Here is a 22935-nt window from a genome sequence, read left to right on the forward strand (position 1 = left end):
TAACCAGAGACTGAAGGTTGAGCAAGGTAACCGTCGCTTATCGTCTCAAGTGTTTACATTGAAATGATATCTCGCTGAGACATCACAAGCTTCACCAAACAGACTCAAAGCTCTTGGGGCATCCTGCCTGTTTGTCATTAGTAATGAGGTGCTGTGACTAATGTCCCATCCGAAGGAAAGCACTGCTTTCTTCGTTGCTTGGTTTGCAAAAACTCCAAATATAACGCTTGTCTCATGTTTGTATGATGCCTTGAATGCGGGCTAGCTTGTTCGAACCAGCAAAGAAGCTTCTAGAGCTCAGCCTGGACTATATAATCCCGTCTTTCTCCCATAAGTTAGCAGGATTTAAGCCTGTTCTTAGATCCCAGAGTAAAATACAAAACAGAGCTTAGCCTTTGAGGAACAGACAACAGAATGGCAGATCGTTCAACCTACACTGTTGGGTGGATCTGCGCCTTAACAACAGAATTGAATGCCGCGGAAAGCCTTTTCGACGAAGAATATGACGTGCTTCTAGATGTACAAGCTCCCGGCGACAACAATATATATTCCTTCGGGAGAATGGGGAAACATGACGTTGTCGTGGCATCCTTGCCCGAATATGGTATAGGACCAGCCGCTTCTGTAGCTACGTAAATGCTGCGAACATTTCCTAATATTCGTCCTCGACTTATAGTCGGCATTGGTGGTGGTGCTCCGAGCCCTAAGCATGATATTCGTCTTGGAGATGTCGTCGTCAGTGTCCCCTTTGGAGCCAAAGGAGGAGTCTTACACCACGAATGTGGCAAGAAAATACAGAAAAAGGAGTTTCAGTTCACTGGATCATTGAATCAGCCACCTCAGTTTCTGCTGACCGCTGTGGGGATACTAGAAGCGGATTATGAAGGTCAAGGCCATGAACTGAACGAAAGAATCGAAAACGCACTCAGCAAACGACCTCGCCTCAGGAAACGGTATGCTCATCCATTGGTAGCGACAGACAGGCTCTTTGAATCAAGCCATACTCATCGAGAATCCCCAGCGCCTGCAGCATGCACAGATAACTGTGGCGAAGAAAACCTCATCACCCGATGATGACGATGACTCAATGATCCATTATGGTCTCATTGCCAGCTCTGACAAGCTCATGAAGAATGCCACTATCCGGGATGAGCTAGCAAGGGAGGAGGGTGCATTATGCTTTGAGATGGAAGCAGCTGGCTTGATGAACCACTTCCTCTGTCTGATTATACGTGGGATCAGAGCAAGGAATGCCAGGGCCCTCTCAGAAGCGTGTGAGGCTGGAAGTATTGAAATTGCCCGGCTCCTCCTCTCTGAGCGTGCGAAAGCAGACTATAAGTCCACTGAGTTAGAAGCCTGGGTTAGGAGTCCGTCACCCTATAATTACAATGAACTAGAGTGTTATACATTTTCCGAGTGTTCCCTAGTTTCCGCAGCAAAATCAGGCAATGAGCATCTTGTGCAGATGCTACTCGACAATGTGTTTGACCTTAGTAGGGTGGTTGGCCTTCGTCAGGAGTCCAAGGTTACTACGTCTATATACGTTAAGAAAGCCTTTGTCGCGGCTTTGAAAGGCTGTCACCAGAGAGTTATAACAACTCTTCTTGAGGCCATGGTGAATCATGCTCATACTGATGAATACGCTACCCTCAGTGCTGTATTTGAAATTCAGACTCAACACATCCTACGGGAATTTTCAGCCGCAATAGACAAAGAAGACAGCCCACCTTTCCTTGAGATTATGAACCACCTACACGAGATCTTACTCGGAGATCATAAGCACATTTTTTAGCCTTTGCTGAAAGAAGCAGGGAGACACTATTTCCAATGTAGTGAGACAGAAGACGGGCCATGGGAGCTTTGCGCACCTATTGACGTCGCCGCTAAAATTGGAAGTGCAGACATAGTTGCGCAGTTAATTCAATCAGGCATTGGCCTAAACATTGACAAAGCACTCGATCTTGCAGTAGAATACGGGCGTGAGCATGTCGTTCGAGTACTATTAGGCCACATGACCGATATGAATTTTACCATGAACAGATCAGAGAGTGATCCATTGCGGATTCTTTATTTGTGGAGCGACCGAAGCGACTCCATAGCACATGTGTTTCTGGATCATGGAATAGACTACAGTTACATTTATTTGGATGAAAATACTCTGCTTCATCTAGCTGCTGAATATGGCAAGGTCAATCTTGTGGAAAGGCTGCTGAGCCTCGGACATGCGGTCGACCAGGAGAATGACCACGGTTGTACCCCTTTACATAGCGCTTCTAGTATTGATGTCAAACGTGTCCTTTTAGCAGCCGGGGCCAATGCAAACGAAAGAGGTGACCATGGCTTGACGCCACTCCACACCGCAACGGAGCGGGGAGTTATAGAGGAAACGGAACTTTTATTACAATCTGATGCCAGTATTTCTGCCCTGACCGACTGGGGATGGACTGTTATGGACGCAGATTTGTCGCATAGAGGATCGAGTGACTCAACTGTGTTACGAACTGCCAAGTTTCTGCTTGACAGTGGGCTCGGTACATATGACAAAAGTCGACTGGGTGCCATTCCTCTACATCTTGCTTGTGCGATATCTCGCGTTGATTTTGCCATGCTATTAATCCAGAAGGGAGCTGATGTTAACGCGAAGGATAATGGGGGAACAGCTCCCTTTCCAGGGCAACCGTTGACCTTTTGTCTCTGCTGGTAGGCCACGGAGCTGATGTCAACGCCCAAGATGACAACGGTTTCACAGCGTTACACCATGTAGACCTCCTCGATAACAGGTTTTACTCCGATGTTAGTTATCGATATCTCTTGGCAGACATGGCTGAGCTACTACTAGACTATGGAGTCGACATCGATGCGCGAGATAAGGAAGGAAAGACTGCACTGTATTAGTTCTTTAAACGCGGGCAACTAGCTGCAGCGAAACTATTGATAAAAAGGGGAGCTGATTTCAAGGCCTTGAGTGACTATGGGGAAACGATGCTTCACAGGGCAAATGGCGATACTTTGAGTTTGTGCCCGGTTTTGCTGGAGCGTGGAGTTGATGTCAATGCATTGACGATAGAAAGCTGGTCACCACTTGCCTTTGCATTAAACAGAAATGTTGCAATACGAGAAGAAAAACGAGGACTAACACGTGCTGACCTTTCAGAAAAAGAGAGACTCTTAGCAATACCAGAAGTAAAACAAGTAGCAAAGCTTTTGGTCGAGAAAGGGGGTAAAAACATCAGAAATTGGCAAGAAAAGGAATACAGTCTAGAAGAGTAGACAGAGCTATGGCGATACCTCAAGTAAATCTTGGAATCAAAGTATGTATTGTTGAATTTGACTTCTGAAGTGATTTTGTTAGATAGGGCAGGCCTCAAGATGCGCCATGAGCACTACCTTGACAAAATATTCAGCGTATATAAGCGTCAGAAGCAACCGCAATAGCTGAAAAAAAACGGGAAGCTACTACTGCGTATCCCTATCTTGGTTGCCAAGCCTTTGAAAGTGAAACTTGAGGCCTATAGGTGTCCACGGAATCGTGAACATGCCTAAACTCTGGATGACAGGTAGATCATAGCTCTGGCATTCTGCAATGAAACCATGCCTAGGGATCCTTTGCCCGTTATGCCGGTAAACGATTGTCCACCGCATATGCTCCCAACTGCTCTGATACGCGTTGAACTACAGGGTACAGCCAGATCTTCTCCCATCTAGTGCACATTCCCGTAAGTTTGCATCCACAAAGTCAATTCGCCTCACAAGGCTGGGTTACACTACATCTTGCCTCAACGAACTGGTAGATCATTCCTCTAAATGCGCAGATACATCCTCCAACGCACTGTAACACTGCATCGTGAAAGAATCGTCTTCTCATAACAGTACAGATCGTCATTGTAACCAGCCACACTCGGATAATCACTACTGATTCGGAAACAAACTAGTCTGTGGCACAACTCAATTGACGACAAGGTTTCTTATCTTGCTGACCCATGTTGATGGCAAAAGAACCGGTGAGCCCAAGGCTTATCCAAACAGGATTTTTCCAAGCTTGACTACAAAAGTCCGCCGAGGGTCAAGAAAGAGGGGAATGCTTGGATGGAGACATTTTTCGCCCAGAAAAGATCATCATGTCATTTTGCGGTGGCTGATAAACCCATCTCTCTATCTCACATCCCTGTCGATACGACGAATAAGCGTAGAAAGATGCTTAATGCCCAGCGCCAACTCTATCACAGCGCTAGTCATTACTCTATCTCTCGTGACCTATCTTTGTGCTTGGCCGAGCGGTCGATAATCCCTGCGACCTGCCGTTATCAACATAGGTCGGATTGGCGAATACTCCAAAAGTTCCAGGCGACGTGGGATCTGAGTCGGCGCTAGTTCCTGGAACAGGCAGTTCCTGCGGGGAAGCAAAGACAACGCCAAGATTCGATCGCCAAAACATCCCTGGAACTGCCTGATTTGGATCCGCGGCCGTGAGAGGGTCGTTGTTCGTGGGACATTTCCGTGCTATGCAGAAGTGCCGTGCAGGATATTGTACTATCACGAAATGGTATGGGTTTGTGACGAGTAGATTACAATAAATTTAATTTTGTATGATCAACAACATATAAATATCAACTATTTCCACCCTCAGAAATCCCCTTCTTCACTCCTCATCCCCCTTGCAGTCCAGTCCAGTCCAGCCCAAGATGAGATTCACCACTCTATCCCTCCCCCTCTTCGCCCTGGCGGCCAGCGCCACCAAGAAGCCCCTCGTCAACGAGCTCAAGCTCCAGAAGGACATCAACATCAAGGACCTCATGGCCGGAGCCCAGAAGCTCCAGGACATCGCTGAGGCCAACGGCAACACCCGTGTCTTCGGTGGAGCTGGTCACAACGCCACTGTCGACTACCTCTACAAGACCCTCAAGGCGACTGGCTACTACAACGTCAAGAAGCAGCCCTTCACTGAGCTGTACTCTGCCGGTACTGCCTCCCTCAAGGTTGACGGCGATGATATCACTGCCGCCATCATGACTTACACTCCTGCTGGTGAGGCTACTGGTCCTCTTGTCGTTGCTGAGAACCTTGGCTGCGAGGCTAGTGATTTCCCCGCTGAGTCTGAGGGTAAGGTTGTTCTCGTTCTTCGAGGAGAGTGCCCCTTCTCTCAGAAGTCTACCAACGGTAAGACTGCCGGAGCTGCTGCTGTCATTGTCTACAACAATGTTCCTGGCGAGCTCGCTGGTACCCTTGGTGAGCCCTTTGGCGAGTTTGCTCCCATTGTTGGTATCAGCCAGGAGGACGGTCAGGCTATCCTTGCCAAGACCAAGGCTGGTGAGGTCACCGTTGACCTCAAGGTTGATGCTACCGTTGAGAACCGTGTTACTTTCAACGTCATTGCTGAGACCAAGGAGGGTGACCATGACAACGTTCTCGTAGTTGGAGGTCACTCCGACTCCGTTGCTGCCGGTCCTGGTATCAAGTAAGTTTCATATATGACTTTGAAATTACTCAACGCTAACAGACTCTAGCGATGATGGTTCCGGTATCATTGGTATCCTCAAGGTTGCCCAGGCTCTTACCAAGTACCGCGTCAAGAACGCCGTCCGCTTCGGTTTCTGGAGTGCTGAGGAGTTCGGTCTTCTCGGTTCATATGCTTACATGAAGAGCATCAACGGTTCTGACGCTGAAGTCGCCAAGATCCGAGCCTACCTCAACTTTGATATGGTGAGATACCCAACCACTCTTTGACAAAATCAAATACTAACAATTCCCAGATTGCCAGCCCCAACTACGTCTACGGTATCTACGACGGTGATGGAAGTGCCTTCAACCTCACCGGCCCTGCTGGCTCCGACGCCATCGAGAAGGACTTTGAGCGCTTCTTCAAGACCAAGCGTCTCGGCTACGTCCCCTCCGAGTTCAGCGGCCGCTCCGACTACGCCGCCTTCATCGAGAACGGCATTCCCTCCGGCGGTCTCTTCACCGGCGCCGAGCAGCTCAAGACCGAGGAGGAGGCCAAGAAGTTTGGCGGCGAGGCTGGTGTCGCTTACGATATCAACTACCACAAGATTGGCGACGATATCAACAACCTCAACAAGGAGGCTTTCCTCGTCAACACCCAGGCCATCGCTAACTCTGTTGCTCGCTATGCCAAGACCTGGAAGAGCCTGCCCAAGGTCACTCACAACACTCGACGATGGGATGCCGAGGTTGCTTCTGTTCTGAAGCGATCCAGCGGACACAGCCATGCAGGAGGTCCTTGTGGATCCGTTTCCGTTTAGGATGTATAACTTGTAAAAGTCTGTATTATGAGAGATGAGCGAGATTATGTAGAGTAGATAAAATGAGAAGACGAATTATGAGCTGAAATTTGGTCCATAAATGATTAATTGTGTCGGTTCTCTATCCAGAGTTCAAAGCGCTGACTACTTCTAAATGAACTCATTATATGTATTTTAACACCAAAATTCCAACTTATTCTAACCCACGTTGTATTCAATAGGCACACGGACACGCGGCTCGCCAATACTGAAGCGGAGTTTGCTTACGTTGACATCATCAGAACCTCACTCCTGCAACCACCAAGTGATCAGATGGAGCAGAACTTCTTTTTTGTGGATGGCTTAAACGCCGATAAAACTTCAAAAAAGCTCATGCGACGGCATGTAATGAAGGGCAAAAATGCAGGGAAAACATTTCATCGACCGTCGCGGACGAATCAAGTTGTTCATTGTCGGCCAATGGAACGAATTCCTAGACCGCTCGCGACTCAGTTCTTCAGCTTTCCGTTTCCTGTAGCCGTGACAAAGGTTGCTGGTAAAGCGATAGATGACTGTTAGTCCCCGTTCTTTCATATTTGTCACTGTGCTGATGTCCTTAGTCTTCAACGTGACAGTCGGACTCGTCTATCCTTTTCAGCTAGGCTTTTCCCTTGAGAAGGATAAAGTCAAATGGCTCGAGATCATGTTTCATGATAAAGGATGCAAGTTATACACCTCTGCAAATGTTGCCCCTGCTAATAATCTGAAGCCTACGACTGCTCTCTGGCGCTCATCCAAGCGTCAAACGAGATATATCTCGGCATAGGCTACAACTGCACCAACTCACTGAACTGTATATCTCAGACCCTTGATCAGCTCAAGGTGAGATTGAATAGCAATGAGGCTTTGTCAGACCATACCATGTCGATCGTCATGGCACTTATCAATCAAGAGCAAGCAGCAGAACATTACGCGGCAGCCGAGACTCATATGGCGGGTTTGAAGAAGATAGTGGACCTTCGTGGTGGGCTGGAGAATATCGAAGATGGAATTGTTGCTGTCAAGATTTGCCGGTGAGTAGGTAATGTTTGATTTTGGATGGCGAGTGCTGATGTTTAAAGGACTGATATCCTCTTCGCCATGCAACAAGGTGGACACCCACTGTTTTATCGAGACCATATGGTTCATATAAAAAGGATCTTGTCGTCTCGGGGCTTCACCTTGGAGAGTAGCTCGGATGCATACTCCCTCCGCCATAGCCGACTTGACTCAGCCCTCCAAGAAGCATCATTCGACGCCATGGGATTGTGCAGACTCTTCAACAAGCACATGGATGAGAAGCCTCTAAATCTACTTGAATTTCAAGAAGTTTTGATATCCATCTGCTATCGACTGCTCCGATTTTGTACGATTGGTGAATCCAGGCTCAAGCACGATATTCAGTCTGCCTACCATATCGGATTATCCCTATTTATGATCTCGATCTACTTTCATAACAAGCAGGATCGCATGACGAGACCAGGACTTATCACAGCTCTTGTGAAGGAAGTCACTGAATCTATCTTGGATGATAGCGAAGATGAATTCACATTCTGGCTTCTCATCTTGGGAGGAATCTCAGTTCCAAGAAACGATGGTCGGGAGTGGATGGTCGAGAAACTCCGAGACCTAGCTTCAATGCTTGGCGTTATGAACTGGGAACAAGCGAAGGATTGTTTGGCCATGTTTCCGTGGATGAATGCTATCCATGACGAACCAAGCCGGAAGTTATGGGACCTAGTCTGCTTGGTAGACGGATAATCACTTCATGGAGATAAAGCTAAAATGAAAGAAACCCGTTAACTCCGTTCAAGGTTCATTCAACGCAAAAGCAATCAACCAATGAGGTTTCTGAGATATGCCGAGAACCTTCTAACCGGATTTGGTAGCAAGTCTCTCATTGGCTCAGTTTAGACTATAGTGGCACCAGGATCTTCATCTGACATCTTGAGAGTTTCCGAATCGGGTAGCAAGTCTTGTATTGGATGATTTGAAAACAAGGCTTCAATGTTTTGCGAATATCCAGACTTCCCATCTAGGGTTCTTTGAGTATAAATGGTGAGGATGGTCGCACTCAGACAATAGTCAATGCAGACACCAGTCATCTCAACGAACATCAACAGCATACTCAGATTATTACTCCAACATCCCAAGACACGTTCTCATCTATCGCCATGGCGTCAACAACTAACCCAGACTTTGGAGCCAATACCGAAGCCACTGAAGTTGCCAAAGCATTTACCGATGGTATTCGTGGTAAAACTGTCCTCATCACTGGAGTCAACCGTGGAGGTATTGGCTTTGCAACCGCACAGGCTTTTGTAAGTCCCCCCTTCCTGGATCAGATTCTCATGCTTACCGTCTCAAGTCCACTCAGTCCCCGGCACATGTAATTCTTGCCGGCCGTAGTGCTTCCAAGGCGAAGGAGAGCATCGATGAACTCAAGGCCGAGTTCCCAGATGTAGACTACCGGTTCTTGGAGGTCGACCTCTCTAGTCAAGCATCCGTCCGCAACGCAGCCAAAGAATTCCTTTCCTGGTCTGATATACCTGCTATTGATTTGATCATCAATAGCGCCGGCGTCATGGCCGTTCAAGAGCGCACTCTATCCAAGGATGGTATTGAAATGCATCTGGCAACCAACCACATTGGTCACTGGCTTCTCAGCTGCCTCCTAATGCCCAAGCTCATCAAAGCATCCGAGGGCAAACCAAAGGGTTCCGTTCGTATCGTCAATGTCACTTCTGCCTCGCCTATGGTGTCAAACATGCGCTGGAGCGACATGAACTTTGACAAGAAGAACAAAGACCTTCCTCAAGAGGAGCAGCCAAACTATGAGTTCTTCAAACTTTGGGGATATGAAAACAGTGAAGAAACTTCTTATGTTCCCCTCGATGGGTACAATCGCAGCAAAGTTGCCAACGTCCTTTTCGGCATCGAAGCTAACAAGCGTCTCTTTGAAAAGCACGGCATTCTCACTCTTGCTGCTCACCCTGGTGTCATCATGACGACTGAGCTGGGAAGAAACTTTCCCAAAGAAACACTGAAAGCTGCTAAAAAGTTGGGGTCAATGGGCTTTTATACTCACAAGTCGTTAGAAGCCGGGGCTTCGACTAGTCTTGTTGCGGCATTGGATCCAAAGCTTGCCAACGGAATTGGAGAGACTCATGAAGGGAGTGACAATTACGGAGCGTATCTTGCTGATTGTCAGATCAGTACGGGAGCGAAGCCGCTGGCTGTTTCGAGCAGTGAGGCTAAGAAACTGTGGGATTTCTCTGAGGAGGCAACTGGACAGAAGTTCTCGTGGTAAGTATTCTGTGAGCTTTCTGCTGTTATTGGGTTTTACTCGTGATAGTCGAAGAGGCCAATCTGTTGATTATACCAGCCTTCCTATATCATGGTCTTATCTGATATTCTGAGTGACTAGTTACTTATAAATCATTGATTGGATTACTCAAACTCAACTGCATATATTGGCCAAATATTGGCCAAGATGTATTATTTGTAATTGTGGACTGTAGCTGGGAGCTTATAATTGCCACACAGAGCTCATCATATGTTGGCCGTCGGCCCGAGTTCCATGTCGCAGAATTCGTTCCTTGTCGGGGAACTCATCACGCGGGATGCTCGGGTATGCATGTTAGTCCCGTCACTTGTGAAAATACAGGGGTTGCGAAGCAGCGATTCGAGAGGATAAGGTATGACAAAAGGGAATCCCTGTTGGCAACGCGTCCCACGGAAAGTAACATGATATAAAATTCTTAATTCTCTCAAACAAGAGGGGTTTGGATTGTGGTCTGTCATCGGTCAAGATGACGTCCGAACATAGACTTGGGCCTCAAGAGGCGATTTCATCGTCGGTCACTATATCTAGATCCAACGACTTACCCACTGACTGTCTTCTAGAACCCAGATACCTTCTCTGACGCGGACTCAACCATTTCACAGGTAAGTTGAGGGGTCGTCAGGTCATTCTTTGAAGCTGGAACTTATACCATCAGCCGGTTACCGATTCCTTGGCTTCGCTGCGATCAAGCGTTCTTCAGCATCAGATTGAGAATGGCCGTACATATCACTCAATGAGTGCTGGAAGCAGGTCGAACATTTGCAAGTGGCGTGATCTTGGCTGACAATTGGTAGAATACGCATACCCCAACGATCAAAGCGAGAACGAGCGTCTGGGTAAGTATGATGATAAGCAGATCCTCACAGTTATCTGATACTTTTATAGAGATCCAGCACAATGTCTGGCTCCTCACTCTGCGTGGAAGTCTGGCACTCTGCCCCAAGGGTAATGAGGCAGCAAAGAGAGTTCTTGATGTAGGCACTGGAACAGGGTGTTGGGCTATTGAATATGGTCAGTCGCCGTCGCAGTAATTAGTGACATTACTAACCCATTGCAAGCCGATGCTTTTCCACAGTCGGAAGTAAGTTACTCCAGATAGGAGAGAGAGATGTTGCTGATCAAACAGGTCATTGGCGTGGATCTGAGCCCAACTCAGCCGACTATGTAAGCTATCAATTCTCAGGCACAGCAGAATCTGACAAACAAAGGGTACCTATCAACTGCACATTTGAAATTGACGATCTCGAAAAAGATTGGATTTGGGCAAAACCCTTTGATTTCGTCTTTAGCCGCGTCATGGCGGGTAGTTTCGAAGATTACGATGCTTTCATCTCCAAAGCCTACAAGTTAGTCCCCCCTTCTTGTTGAGGTCGTTTCTGACATTTTTCAGGGCCCTCGAGCCAGGAGGGTGGTTCGAAATGCAAGACATAGTCCTCCCCTACAAATCCGACGACGGCACCCTCCACGCAGACCTCGAGCTCGCCAAACTAGGCCACTACTTTTGCGAAGCCAGTAAAATCCTCGGCCGCTCAGTCGAAGCCCCGCGTCATTACAAAAGCATGATGCAAAAAGCAGGCTTCATCAACATTGTTAAGCGTCACTTCAAATGGCCTCTCAACGCATGGGCCAAAGACCCTTACTACAAGGAGATTGGCGCTTGGAGCTTTGCTAACCTTGATGGTGGGCTTGAGGGCTTGACTTTGGCGCTGTTCACGAGGGGGATGAAGTGGACTAAGGAGGAGACTATGACTTTTTGTGCGGAGGTGCGCAAGCACCTGAGGGATCCTAGGATCCATGCCTATCTTCCTGTGTAAGTTGCATTTCGATGGATTGAGATCTTACTAATCTTTGGGTAGTATTGTTGTTTATGGGCAGAGGGCAGAGTCAGCCTCTACTGACGAATAAGCGTTGAGTATCGAGTTCACAACCTGACATAGTAATAAACTATCTGACTAGTTCAAAACTTAGTGTCGTCTTCCCAACCTTGGAGGTGATACTCTGCTTGGTTTTCGTTTCTCTGTTCTATCAGCCCGAATTTCATATCACTAAAATCAGAGCAGAAAAGCCAAACCGTTTAAATTTTTCATCAAATTCCCCATCCTGACCAAATGCTGGAACATCAAACCGTTATAGTTCTTTAACAAATGCCTTGTCCTCGATCCAGCAGAAGTTCTCTCGTAGTCTCATGCAGCTCCAGGGTATGCAAGATCTCTCCTACTTTGTTGGGTTAGCCCCTCGCCTCCTCCATCCAACTGCCACTCCCTTCAAACCGGTTAAATTCCCTAAAGCGACAAAACATACATAACCCAGGTACCCGATAACCCAATCTATGCTTAAATCACCCGTCAACTGTCAAAGTCAAGTTCCTGATAATCATTCACAACCTGCAGCCAATCACATCCTCAGCCCGCCAACAATTCCTCCCCAACAGACCTAGCAACCCCCTGCGCCGCTAGAACCCAACAGGGAATAATCCGGTGCTCATCTCGGCGCTCTACCCCGCGTTTCGCCTCCCGTCGCAGCCAAACTCGCACATCCAAAGCAAAGAAATTCAACGCTCGCTTTTGCTACCGTTCCCTTTCCTACTCTCTACACGTGCGTGTGTATGTACACCTGACATAGTTACCTTACCTCCTAGTGTCAATCCTGACACTTTCATCTTCAGTGCCAAGTAAAAGACACGGGGGTTATCGTAACCAGGTTTCAAGTCTATTTAACTGGTCGACGTCGGACGCGTCTCCCCTTTTTTTTTTCTTTCTTCACCGTTGAGTTTTCCTCACTCAAGCATCGCCAAAACCCTCGTTCAAAACAGTGGATATCCCTTTCGATATTGACAGCCAGACTATATAACTTTACCACCTCCCTATTTCAGCCACCTCGACTCACCTCTCATGTCCGCGTCTCCACCTAGCGGCTCGTCCAAGCGACGGGTACGCACAGAGGCTCAAATGAGCCAGAAGCGACTGGCAGATCGCGTCAAGCACAGAGAGAACCGGCAGGAGCACAAACAACGTATGGAGCGGATGGAAGCAGACATAGCACAGATCAGAAAGAACCTCGACACCGTTTCCGCTCAGCTCCGGACGCTTCCGCAGTTGAGCGCTGATCTGGTGGCTTTGCAACAGAGATCTTCGCAGAAACCCCCTGGCGAGGCTTATGAGATGGACACGAGCGTTGAGACCCCGGACTTCCCCGCAGGGCGACGAGCGCCAGCTGCTGCTCCATGTGCGGCAGACCACCACGATATCCCGCCTGCCGAGGTTCCGGAGGTGGTGTCGAGTTTATTCCCCACGCCGTCGCATGTCGATTGCCGATGCGGAGTGCAACATCACTCGCAGGCGGATTGTCTCGAGTATCGGAGTTTCGCGATACTTTACGAGACCCATGCTGCTTTTCCCAAGGATCCGCTCCACGCTAGGTCCTTGCCGAGGAACCCTGAGCTGCCTAACATGACGCTTCACTCTTACGGGGATAATGCAGTCACATGTTTTCTGACCTCGTTTCTCAAGGGTTTTGAGATGGCTAGTGTGGAGACTTTGTTTGGGGTCTATTTCTTTGCCTATCGTCTCATGAGAGTAAGTTTATCTTTACCTTATAGTCTCCTGCATACTAATCCTTCGCGTAGTGGCGCTTACATCCTGATCCTATGACTCTCAAGGATGTACCGCCGTGGCTGCTTCCTACCGAGGTTCAGAATACCTATCCACATCCTGTGAGCATCGATTACATCCCTTGGCCCGACCTGCGAGACTTTTTGTGTACGAATCCACGTATCAAGTCAAGGCATTCAGTCAAGATATACCTTGAGTCTCTTCAACTAAAATGGCCGCCTGGATGTCCTTTGATGGCTGTCGAAGGTGGTCAGGTTTGCGTAAGCCCCGAGTTTGAGGCTATTGCATGTGATCTCAATAATTGGGAACTAGGGCCACCCTGGTTGGAGGCTTTTCCTCGTTTGGTTTCACTTGTGCATCCTTGAGTCTTGGCCCATGTTTCTTGGTCCGTATGTTGGAAAGATGAGAGCAGTTAAGAGCAGTTAAGAGAGGTGATCGTTGTGTTTTGTCATAGATACCATAGTCTACACCGTACATGGAAATGAATCACATTTCCTCCAACTTGTTCCACGCCTCAGCTCTCAGGGAGCAAGAAAACTTAGGACCTCTACTCTAAGCGACAAAAAGACTTAGGCAAGTTTGGTATAACTTAGGAGGGCTTTAAATTAGCCATTTTTATCACCTAGGATAAAGCTCCCAAGTTTTCTTGTCTCCCCTAGCTACGTTGCCTTACAATTGACCTTCCCTCAAGAGCGCACTGTTTTCCATTACGTCGCTGGCGTGTCGCTTCCATCAGCTTCTCTGATGCCTGTCGATCAGCTTCTTTAGTACGCGTGTACAAACCCACTGAGGTTCCTGGCATGTCGTCGTCAAAAAAACAAGTTGGTTTCCGCAAATGCTCCCTTAAGGGCCTATACCACATCGTGGCCCAGAATCCATCACCCTAGGTGATATACCTTCCAGCCATACCGTCAGTGCCCGGGCAACCTGAATAGTGTTCCAAGAAAGCTCCGCAGCCAGCCCCTTCGAAAGTGAAGTTCTGCAACAGGGGCAAATATTGGTGAACGCGATCGAACATGTTTGACCATCGTAGGTCACTCATGTACCAACCAGGTCGGATTTCTCCAAAATGTGGCGTATTCAGCATGGAACTAAGGTTTAGGTGATGCATTTCTTCGTAGCTGTCTGCCAGTTTCTTCCAGCCACTTAGGTTGACGCCCCAGTATTCAAAATCATCCTGGTGCACAACACAATGTGTCGCAACAAATTATGGGTCAGATCTTTCGGCAGTGGCGTATCCTAAAGATTGGACAAGACTAGCTCTCGGATGGTGCTGGTCTCAGGATGGGACTCACGATCCCGCAGTGCTTCTGATATAAGCTCAAGTGTTATCCGGCGTGTCTCTGCTGGCTCTTGTAAGACTGCCTCGTACTCTTCACTAGGGCAAAACATTGAGAAGCGCAAAACGAGAGAATTGAGGTTCGGAATGTCGCAGATGCGGTTGATAGCGGATGCGAACTCAGGCCAATAGCCATCCTCAAATCAAGAATCCGGCCGAGATAGAATGTCATTACCATCTTCCAACTCACAATCCCACGGTGCGGGTTCGATAGCTACGCGTCGCACGGCTTTTCTGATAGAGTCTGTCTCTAGAAGTTGATGCCAGGAATCAAAGTCGTCTTCGATCGTGTCCTCACTCTGCTAGAGCGTGACTGTTCGGAAGAGATGGGCGGTCGCGAGATCATTTCATCGGTGACAGACAAGGCGGACGGGCAAGATATGATCAATCCAGTCGTCGCGCAGACGATGCTTTTCTCTTTCAGTAAGAAGATAGCTGAAGATATGGCTCAGGATCTCGTTGGGGATGTGATCCATTGCGAACGGTGTTTTTGATGATGGAGATGGCATGTCGTAGTTTGCTTGCTTGATGCGGGATGAAAAGGCGAGGAAGTTTGAACACAAGTTGCTCCAGACAGTGACAGACAGGCCCGCTTATATCTTGTGCAACATGAATCAGTGACACGATCATACCTAGGTACCTTGCCTGTGTTAGGCAGTGAAGCACGTGTTCATAATTTTAAATCGGACTGTCACTGACAATTGCGTAGGTAGAAGTTTGCATAAGTTCTACTGAACAATCCAAGCAGCTTCGACTCCAGCTTCGCAGATACAGGCCAGCATGATCCTAGAATTAACTACATCAAAATTGCCATTGAAAGAAACTTGGCATACCTAGGAGGCTAAACGACCTTTGCCATCTATCCTAACTGGCAAAAGGATGTAGGTAAATTTATTATACATTCGAGAAATTGAATCCATATTCAGGAGACCTTTAGACTATGATTTTTGGCATCCTCTTTTGGAGTCTGAGTTTTCTTACTCTCCGAAGGTGATCTATGCTCACCAACACATCATAGTAAGTCTTTTGAGTCCTGTGATTAACTACATTTTATCCTTGCAGGGTAAATATATATTTTAACTTTCGGGAAAACTCTTAAATGGCGCACGAATAGAGTTGCGGAATCAGAGTTGCATTGCGTAAATGGTGCAGTAGGAGGTAATATTGCTTGAGATGATGCAACGGCAAGAAACTCAATCAAATAAGGTTATCGGGATAGCATTTACCAAATCTCATGCTTTCTATAAATCAACTGCTCAGGAGGTTTCGCAGCATTCATAAATTCTTTGTAGCTTGGATGTTGCATTTATGATTCCAGTGCCTGTTGGATGTTTGTTGTCGTCTGGGCCAATTGCAGACCAGAGCTGTGGAAGTGGATCGACGGGATAGTGGACAGTGAAGGTACGGCGATCAAGCCTCCAAAGATCATGATGTTGACATTTCAACAGTAAGAAGAACGAAGGCCTTCATGACAAAATTGATCTCTGGAGGTGGAAGTGACTTGCTAACTAGATGACATCTTTCTCAGCGTCCAGAACGCTCTTCTTATAAACCAAGTTGTCATTAGAGCTACCCGATCCTAAATACTTGAACCCCCACATCCCGAACCAACAGAACCTCAGTCAAACCTCTTATTTTTCACTGCCAAGTCAGAATGCGGACACGCGATACATTTCAGGACGAGACAGATCCACAGTTCATCAGAATCCTTCTCGATCGACATGAAATCTGGGGAAGCAAAGTGGGGAGAAGTCGGCACTCGCTGACCACGAGTCCCGATGAAACAGTCCCATCTCATGCAAAAACACATCGGCACTCGTGCCTATTCTCGGCCTTTCGCCAAGTACAACGCACCGAGACCCCGTCTTGGCTAAACCAACACGAACTTGGCAACGCACGTCTCGTTTGAAGATAGCTGCATCCGCTGACAGATCATCTCATAATACTGTTTGCCAAGGTTGATGCAACCCTAGATCTAGTTCGGCAGTAAGCAGTTGGCGAAATGTCTGGTTTGCCAATCACTTTACACTCACAGCTTAATCCATGGTGAAAATGGGGACGGGGTAATTAACTGATTGCCTTGGATATTTAAAGAAAGGGGAGAATTGGTAGAAAAGAATCAGCTATTCTATAGGCTCAGTCATCAATCAATATGTCTCAATCACTTCTTTCACAGCTTTGGAAGCAAATACAACCATCGAGACATAATAAAAGACAGTCAACGCAGACTGCAAAGAGTACGACAATTCTTTTACAGAATAGCTTGGTCATAGAGCATGGGGAGCAAGATTCTGTTCAAGTCGTTGACAACACCGATATCTTGATAGTAGACGGCATTATCAAGGAAGTCGGCAAATCTATCAAACCTCCACCGCATGCTGAAGTTGTCGACTGCTCCAATAAGATAATTAGCCCGGGGTTCATCAACACACACCATCACCTTTGGCAGACGCAGCTTAAAGGTTATGGTACAGACCACTGCTGGTTGGAGTACTTTTCGGACGGTCAGTACATATTCAACTGCCAAAGAGGTAGCTGACCTTTTAGATCTTTTACAGTCTTTCAATTATACCCCTCGAGATATATACTGGGGCCAATTGGCTGGTTGTCTTGAAGCCATCGACGCCGGAACAACATTCGTGCTCGACCATTGCCACGGCTGCACATCTCCCGAACACTGCATGTCTATGAACCCTTCAGTACTCTATCAATACTAACATGAAGTAGCCGAGTCCGCTATATATGCATTTTCAGACTCCGGCATCCGAGTGGTATTCGCATACGGAGAAACATTTCTAAACCTCAAGAAATGGGACACCGAATCATGTGTCCCGAATGCTATGTCTATTTCCGAACCTTTCATTAAACATGTTGAGGACCTAGCCCAAAGAGATCCTTTTGGAAACGGTCGTGTCAACGTTGGCCTTTCGTTTGATGGATATCATATGCCACAGCAGGATCTATTGCCGTTCGTAAACGAGCGGATATTTTGGTGTTCTCAAGAGATCAATCATTAGCATTTGGGGCATCAGCGAGGGAGGAACCAGTCGCAGCGATTGTGACGTACAGTGAGGCCCGCGATATTGAGGCTGTCTTGGTAAACGGTTGTTTCAGGAAACGGGATGGAAAGATGGTTCCTGTTATGACGGATGGAAAGGACATTGGACTCGATCAGGTCTTAAAAGAGCTTGATCAGAGTCAGAAGAATATCAGGCAGAAGCGAGAATCATGCAGCACCAGAATATCGAAGGGCTTAGTTTGCAGTATCGTTCAGCCAGGTCAGGCATAGGGTTATAATTATTCTATTGCAGTTGCATAAGTATCCTATAAGCACCTCGGAACTTTTGACTTTTGACCCATTGGAAGAAGGTATTATAAGTCGAATATCAGAATCATAAGTGACTAATGTGATGAGATATGTAACAATAGCTTCGATAAAGCGAATGTACTAAGCTAGCTAGCTAGCCCGTTTCCAAGTTTCTGTTACAATGAAAGAGTGTTGATACTGTTCTCCTTGCCTCACTACTCGTCCGTGTCTGTAAATTGAGCGTAAAGACCAAGTCTTTACCAATCTGTCTGTGATGACCTAGAGACACCACTGCTCACAAGTCTGTCCATCACCAATACATCGAGACTTGCAGTTATTGCCACACCAGCGACAGCTAGCATGCTCAGAAGCATAGCAGCTTCCATCGCCAATAGTGCAGCGACCACCAAGATGAACACACTCTCTGCACTGAATGCCAGCCTCGGCACGGGGCTTTACGAGTCAATATCATACTCACTTTCTCAGAAGGTGGAGGAAACGTACAACTTCGCGGACTTCAAGAACGCCGTCGCGCTCGGAGATGTCAACTGCCATTCCGTTAGGGGCGGGATTGGCAAAGACGCCAGAGATGGTGAGGGCCAGAGCGGCGATGTTGAAGAAGACAGTCTTCATTTTGAGGGTGTTGGGTTGGATGAAGTGGTTACTGAAGAGGTGAGAGGCTTGTGGGAATCTATTGAAAAATTGAGACTACTGGGAGCTTTTATAACTGAAGAGGAGATTGATTGTCACCATGATGTAGATTATTGGCACTTGGAAATCACATGGCGGCAGGCTGTTTCTGACAAGTGAAGTTCTCAAATTAGGTATATCTTTCATTTCTGTTCCTCATATCATGCTTGGAGGTATTCCTGGCTGTGACCATAAGGAAGGATTCATCTCACAACGTCATTGAGAAGCATCTGATGTTCAAGACTGGGGGCTACTTCGTGTTGGTCAGCCTCAACGCGTCTTGAGCAGATGTACATCAGATTTTAAGCACCGATGATCCGTGGAAGTACAGCATCATACGGCTCCCGGTTTTATTTCTTTAAGTGGGGGTAACTATATTGCCATGGGAATAGCTCGTTCACACTTCCAAAGCGGATGGAAACCTTTGTTAAGCGTTGCAGTTCACGCTCGAGTAGTATCAATGTTATAGGGCTGTTTGAGACTCTACTAGCCTCACTTAAAGCTCAAGACACCCACATGTCAGCTAAGAAAGATCTCACGCTCTCCAAGTTGACCTTTTCGACTTCGTTATAAATTCGAAGAATTTGCTCTGATGAGACCAGCGCTCGGCCAGCCCCTCTTCCGGCATCCCTACTGAAGAGTTACATTCGTATGGGCCGCAGGTAAGCTGAACGGCGACAGGGCTGAGACCCCTGCTAACAAAGTTATCACTGGCTCACTCCAGGAATATGCATAACAAAAGGTCCTGCGCCGGGGCAATCGGCGATTGGGTATCTCGGACTGTACCTGTGTCAGACATCCTTGGGGGCCTTTTGATTGCCCTTCCAGACATAGCTTTTGAAGACCGGCACCCGGGCCTCACTTGATTGTCTGACTGTATCCTCTAATGAAGCGCACTGGTAACCTAATTTCAGTTGTCACTCCGTCCCCCGCTATATAATGATGCTGTTGCATTGATGCTTACTCGTAGAAAAAGCCCCGATTCGCTCTGTGGTTAGGATCGGCACTTGTTTAGCTCCCGCTGGCCAAGACGGGATATGCCCGGTCGATCACCTGGCATGACGCTACCTTGTATCTGCCCACATTCTTACTGCAGGACTCGTCAATGGTCGCCATTTAGATCAGACCACACCCTAAAGGAGTAAGAAAGCTTCAGGCCTCGATAGAGTATATCAGAACAAACTCATAAAAGGACTCCCCTAAACTTGTAATAACTTACCTAAATGTTTTTATCCTTTCGGATTGAGATCCTAAGTTTTCTTGTCTCCCCCGGCACGCGTGGACGAACAACCCATTAGTCAAAGAAATACCGTGGCTATGCAGTTGGTTGATCGTCGTAAAGGATGCACAAAAGTACCCTTATGCGCGCTACCTTGTTTCACTTTTCATTAACCAATAAAAACTCCCTCAATACAGGATGTACTCCTTGTATCATAAGGTAGTAATCAGATGTTGTTGGTTGCAGGATATCACATGTAACCATGGGTGCCGACTTCCGTGTGCGACCAACAGCCCTTAGTCAGATTAGGTAACAGCAACAAAGGGGCATGTCAGAATCCATCTGTCTTGGACACATTTCGCTCTCTATCTTTCTTGCTCAGGTCAGAATCATGGTACCAAAAGCTGTGTCTAGAGGTATTCTGGTTATTGGTATTTGTTCCTTGCTCTGGTGGACGTTCCGACCTCTTCGCGGTTCTCATGCAGTATTTACCGAGCCGCTACAGACGGTAGACCTTCTGAGCCCGACTTCCGATGATGGCCGGAAGACTCCAGAGCTCTATGCCTCCAGGGCTGCGTATGATCTCTGTTCCGCCTATGGCTACTCAGCCTTCGTACCCAAAAGCCCCTCCAGCGAGCGCAAAGTCTACGATATGCTCATGATAAACGACGAGCTGGACTTTCTTGAAATACGCCTCAATGCATTATACGACTACGTCGACTACTTCATCATCGTCGAGTCAGCCAAGACATTCCAAGCCAATTCGAAACCCCTTATCCTCAAAGAGAACTGGGACAGATTTCGTCGATATCATGACAAGATAATCTATCACGAACTAACTTTCCCATCAAGCTTCGACCCGCATCGTGCTTGGGACTACGAAGACTTGCAAAGAGACGCCCCCTTCGACCAAGTCATGCTCAGTCTTGTCGGACCAAGAGCTCCAAACAAGGGAGACGTTCTCATCGTGGCCGACGTCGATGAGATCCCCCGACCACAAACCCTCCTCGTCCTCCGATATTGCAAATTCCCTCGCCGCCTAACACTCTCTTCCAAATTCTACTACTATTCATTCCAATTTCTGCATACCGGCCCAGAATGGCAGCACCCCCAAGCGACCTATTACCAAGGACACCAAACCCTCAAACCCACCAATCTTCGTAATGGAGATGGAGGCTTCCGTCCGTTTCGCTTCCTCGAGAGGGGTGTGCTCAGTAACTCCGGTTGGCATTGCAGCAGCTGTTTCCCGACAATAGACCAGTTTCTCAACAAGATGGCGAGCTTTTCTCATCGGTGGATGAATCGTGAAGAGTATAGAGACAAAGACAAGATCGCTGCTGCAGTGAGAGAAGGTAAGGATCTTTGGGGGAGGGAACAGGATCAGTTTGTGAGGATTGAGAATAATAAAGACATGCCGCCACTGGTGCTTGAGGAGCCAAAGAGGTTCGGCTACATGATCAGTCGGGATGGGCTGTCAGCAGGATTTGTAGATTACAATGGAAAAGAAAAGAGACAGTATACTACTTGACAAACAATGGTTATACGCAATACCCTTGTTGAAACATGTCTATGTACTGTGACTAGAAAGGGACTCGGGCCCGGTGCACCAGGTAAGTGCCTCAAGTACCTTCAAGGCTTTAACACCTGATTCCATCTTTCCTCGCAACTCAGCTTCATCCTCTCAATCACCTTGAGTCTGAATGCTTTCAAGCTCCCCGTTCTGAAACCGAAGCCTGAGTTGGGCAATGATCTCCTGATAATCAGGAGTCTTACATTGCACTTCGGAGATTCCAACCCGAAGAAGATACATGTTGAAGTCTTGAGCAAGCGCTTCAGGGTTGCTGTTCCTCTTTGCCTCTACCCAGTATTCGATGTCCATATGCCAAGGGGGATCTTTTGTAGCTACCAAGTCATTTGTTTCACGTTGCTTGATCCAAATCTCGACCAAGTCCTCTTTAAACACAGCCTCGGCGAAATCGATGATATAGGGCCTTTCGGGACTGTCGACTGCGACGTTGTTTCTTTGCTGCAATATAACATCGTTGCTGTTCGTCTTGAGAAGAATGCCGAACTTGTTGATCTCATACATCGCATCGACGGCGCGTTGAGCTAGCTCCGCCAATGCGTCGTGCACCGGCTTGTCTATTATTTGGGCCAACCCGGGTGTAGGCAAGTGGCTGAGTCTGAGGCCAGGAATATATTGCAGAAGAAGGCCATGAACACATAAGAATTCTTCCGATTCCGTGCCCACGCCTTCTACGTCTGGGTCGACAACAGATAATGGAATACGCACATGTGCGTATAGGCGAGGTATCTCATTTCCCTGCATTGGTTCGAGCTGTTTGTAAGCCCTAAACTCGGTCTTGAGGCGCTGGTCATACTCGTACCAAGTAGCAGCTTCAAATCTTGCCATGCCATCAGGCATGATACTGAGGTCCTGTTGGTTGATATAGAAATCGACCGCACGAGGTCTGACGGGAGCACTTTTGTAGGTTTGTCCCAAGACTTGGGAAAAGACGCGCATTCTCCCTTGACGTACGAATAAGTGATAGGCATCTTCTGATGCTCGCGAAGGGACTGTGGCTGTACCATAAAATTGACGAATATGCCCACCGTAACGCCGGTCGTAAAGTTTAAGCACTGCTTCCTGAGTGCTTCCCGAATCGGTCATGAATTGTACGAGCTTCACAGGCGATGTGGCGCCAAGGAAGGTATCTAGAACATCGACGGTCATGGTTGTTCTTCTAGATGGAATCTGCTCGTCAAGTCTTTCAACAATTTGTAGGGTTACTTGACAGAGAGTATGGTATGGTGGGGTATAGGCTGCTCTTGATGCAGAGGATCGGTCAGAAGGAGCTTTCGGGTGGTTCAATAACTTACGCAAATTGAGCCATGCTGAATAGTTCTGAGAGTTGTGACCAAGAAGAAATTATAGCCGTTTCGGTGATGATAATGTAGAATGAAAATTACCAAAACATCCAAATCAAAATACGGAGGTAAGCTAGGGCTGGCAGTCGTGCTGCCTTGGTGAGAAAGAGCAATCTTCATCATTAGAAAAAGTCATGATGCTGGCCCTTCGTGCAGTCATAAGCTTCTCAACTGCTCCGCCATCTTTATTTCAGAGCTGAAAACATCCAGGCCGATCACG

The 22935-nt window shown here is 47.4% G+C and overlaps 11 protein-coding genes across 11 annotated transcripts; 9 read left to right on the top strand and 2 right to left on the bottom strand.

Moving 5' to 3' along the window:
* Positions 1–414: 414 nt before the first annotated feature.
* FOBCDRAFT_242453 (uncharacterized protein) lies at positions 415–2178 on the top strand (the record flags this gene model as incomplete). The annotated part of the gene is made up of 4 exons (XM_059610490.1): positions 415–604; positions 677–969; positions 1055–1272; positions 2172–2178. 4 exons carry the CDS (start codon positions 415–417, stop codon positions 2176–2178), a joined length of 708 nt encoding a protein of 235 aa, XP_059465586.1.
* A 2592-nt stretch (positions 2179–4770) lies between these two features.
* Positions 4771–6338, top strand: FOBCDRAFT_228928 (uncharacterized protein). The gene is made up of 3 exons (XM_031188959.3): positions 4771–5455; positions 5505–5700; positions 5751–6338. The coding sequence occupies exons 1-3, from the start codon at positions 4794–4796 to the stop codon at positions 6255–6257; spliced, it is 1365 nt and encodes a 454-aa protein (XP_031036224.2). The 5' UTR covers positions 4771–4793; the 3' UTR covers positions 6258–6338.
* A 354-nt stretch (positions 6339–6692) lies between these two features.
* FOBCDRAFT_321785 (uncharacterized protein) lies at positions 6693–7062 on the top strand (the record flags this gene model as incomplete). Its single annotated transcript, XM_054706454.2, has 2 exons — positions 6693–6810; positions 6857–7062. The coding sequence occupies exons 1-2, from the start codon at positions 6717–6719 to the stop codon at positions 7060–7062; spliced, it is 300 nt and encodes a 99-aa protein (XP_054562429.1). The 5' UTR covers positions 6693–6716.
* A 107-nt stretch (positions 7063–7169) lies between these two features.
* Positions 7170–8083, top strand: FOBCDRAFT_187333 (uncharacterized protein; the record flags this gene model as incomplete). The annotated part of the gene is made up of 2 exons (XM_054706455.2): positions 7170–7309; positions 7358–8083. The coding sequence occupies 2 exons, from the start codon at positions 7170–7172 to the stop codon at positions 8034–8036; spliced, it is 819 nt and encodes a 272-aa protein (XP_054562430.2). The 3' UTR covers positions 8037–8083.
* Positions 8084–8403: 320 nt separating this feature from the next.
* On the top strand, positions 8404–9585 carry FOBCDRAFT_321787 (uncharacterized protein; the record flags this gene model as incomplete). Its single annotated transcript, XM_031188957.3, has 2 exons — positions 8404–8596; positions 8644–9585. The coding sequence occupies exons 1-2, from the start codon at positions 8450–8452 to the stop codon at positions 9583–9585; spliced, it is 1089 nt and encodes a 362-aa protein (XP_031036222.2). The 5' UTR covers positions 8404–8449.
* A 454-nt stretch (positions 9586–10039) lies between these two features.
* FOBCDRAFT_228932 (S-adenosyl-L-methionine-dependent methyltransferase) lies at positions 10040–11665 on the top strand. Its single transcript, XM_059609795.1, has 10 exons — positions 10040–10131; positions 10182–10223; positions 10277–10367; positions 10416–10457; positions 10507–10632; positions 10680–10702; positions 10748–10785; positions 10830–10967; positions 11012–11431; positions 11478–11665. Exons 3-10 carry the CDS (start codon positions 10355–10357, stop codon positions 11524–11526), a joined length of 849 nt encoding a protein of 282 aa, XP_059465587.1. The 5' UTR covers positions 10040–10131; positions 10182–10223; positions 10277–10354; the 3' UTR covers positions 11527–11665.
* Positions 11666–12147: 482 nt separating this feature from the next.
* FOBCDRAFT_187337 (uncharacterized protein) lies at positions 12148–13851 on the top strand. Its single transcript, XM_031188955.3, has 2 exons — positions 12148–13196; positions 13247–13851. The coding sequence occupies exons 1-2, from the start codon at positions 12513–12515 to the stop codon at positions 13595–13597; spliced, it is 1035 nt and encodes a 344-aa protein (XP_031036220.1). The 5' UTR covers positions 12148–12512; the 3' UTR covers positions 13598–13851.
* A 2872-nt stretch (positions 13852–16723) lies between these two features.
* FOBCDRAFT_277811 (uncharacterized protein) lies at positions 16724–17588 on the top strand (the record flags this gene model as incomplete). Its single annotated transcript, XM_054706457.1, has 2 exons — positions 16724–17075; positions 17299–17588. The coding sequence occupies 2 exons, from the start codon at positions 16724–16726 to the stop codon at positions 17586–17588; spliced, it is 642 nt and encodes a 213-aa protein (XP_054562432.1).
* A 394-nt stretch (positions 17589–17982) lies between these two features.
* On the bottom strand, positions 17983–18661 carry FOBCDRAFT_321790 (uncharacterized protein). Its single transcript, XM_031188952.3, has 2 exons — positions 18383–18661; positions 17983–18331 (listed from the first exon to the last, which is right to left on the bottom strand). The coding sequence occupies exons 1-2, from the start codon at positions 18509–18511 to the stop codon at positions 18158–18160; spliced, it is 303 nt and encodes a 100-aa protein (XP_031036217.1). The 5' UTR covers positions 18512–18661; the 3' UTR covers positions 17983–18157.
* Positions 18662–20117: 1456 nt separating this feature from the next.
* Positions 20118–21349, top strand: FOBCDRAFT_228940 (glycosyltransferase family 17-domain-containing protein). The gene has a single exon (XM_031188951.3). The coding sequence runs from the start codon at positions 20179–20181 to the stop codon at positions 21313–21315; it is 1137 nt and encodes a 378-aa protein (XP_031036216.2). The 5' UTR covers positions 20118–20178; the 3' UTR covers positions 21316–21349.
* Positions 21350–21468: 119 nt separating this feature from the next.
* FOBCDRAFT_252114 (uncharacterized protein) lies at positions 21469–22681 on the bottom strand (the record flags this gene model as incomplete). The annotated part of the gene is made up of 2 exons (XM_031188950.3): positions 21469–22555; positions 22668–22681. 2 exons carry the CDS (start codon positions 22679–22681, stop codon positions 21469–21471), a joined length of 1101 nt encoding a protein of 366 aa, XP_031036215.3.
* Between the last annotated feature and the right edge of the window lie 254 nt (positions 22682–22935).

The sequence above is a fragment of the Fusarium oxysporum genome, chromosome VIII (genome assembly GCF_013085055.1).
Source record: "Fusarium oxysporum Fo47 chromosome VIII, complete sequence".
Taxonomy (NCBI): Eukaryota; Fungi; Ascomycota; class Sordariomycetes; order Hypocreales; family Nectriaceae; genus Fusarium; species Fusarium oxysporum.

What these genes read in the sequence shown, in the direction of transcription:
- FOBCDRAFT_228940 (XM_031188951.3), top strand. Translation starts at nt 20,179, where the DNA reads ATGGTACCAAAAGCTGTGTCTAGAGGTATTCTGGTTATTGGTATTTGT.
- FOBCDRAFT_228932 (XM_059609795.1), top strand. An exon ending in AAGCGAGAACGAGCGTCTGG is followed by an intron (nt 10,458 to 10,506) that starts GTAAGTATGATG and finishes ATACTTTTATAG; the next exon opens with AGATCCAGCACAATGTCTGG. An exon ending in TTCATCTCCAAAGCCTACAA is followed by an intron (nt 10,968 to 11,011) that starts GTTAGTCCCCCC and finishes GACATTTTTCAG; the next exon opens with GGCCCTCGAGCCAGGAGGGT.
- FOBCDRAFT_187337 (XM_031188955.3), top strand. Translation starts at nt 12,513, where the DNA reads ATGTCCGCGTCTCCACCTAGCGGCTCGTCCAAGCGACGGGTACGCACA. An exon ending in TTGCCTATCGTCTCATGAGA is followed by an intron (nt 13,197 to 13,246) that starts GTAAGTTTATCT and finishes TCCTTCGCGTAG; the next exon opens with TGGCGCTTACATCCTGATCC.
- FOBCDRAFT_321790 (XM_031188952.3), bottom strand. Translation starts at nt 18,511, where the DNA reads ATGAAGACTGTCTTCTTCAACATCGCCGCTCTGGCCCTCACCATCTCT. An exon ending in TTCTTGAAGTCCGCGAAGTT is followed by an intron (nt 18,332 to 18,382) that starts GTACGTTTCCTC and finishes TGACTCGTAAAG; the next exon opens with CCCCGTGCCGAGGCTGGCAT.
- FOBCDRAFT_228928 (XM_031188959.3), top strand. Translation starts at nt 4,794, where the DNA reads ATGGCCGGAGCCCAGAAGCTCCAGGACATCGCTGAGGCCAACGGCAAC. An exon ending in GCTGCCGGTCCTGGTATCAA is followed by an intron (nt 5,456 to 5,504) that starts GTAAGTTTCATA and finishes AACAGACTCTAG; the next exon opens with CGATGATGGTTCCGGTATCA. An exon ending in CCTACCTCAACTTTGATATG is followed by an intron (nt 5,701 to 5,750) that starts GTGAGATACCCA and finishes AACAATTCCCAG; the next exon opens with ATTGCCAGCCCCAACTACGT.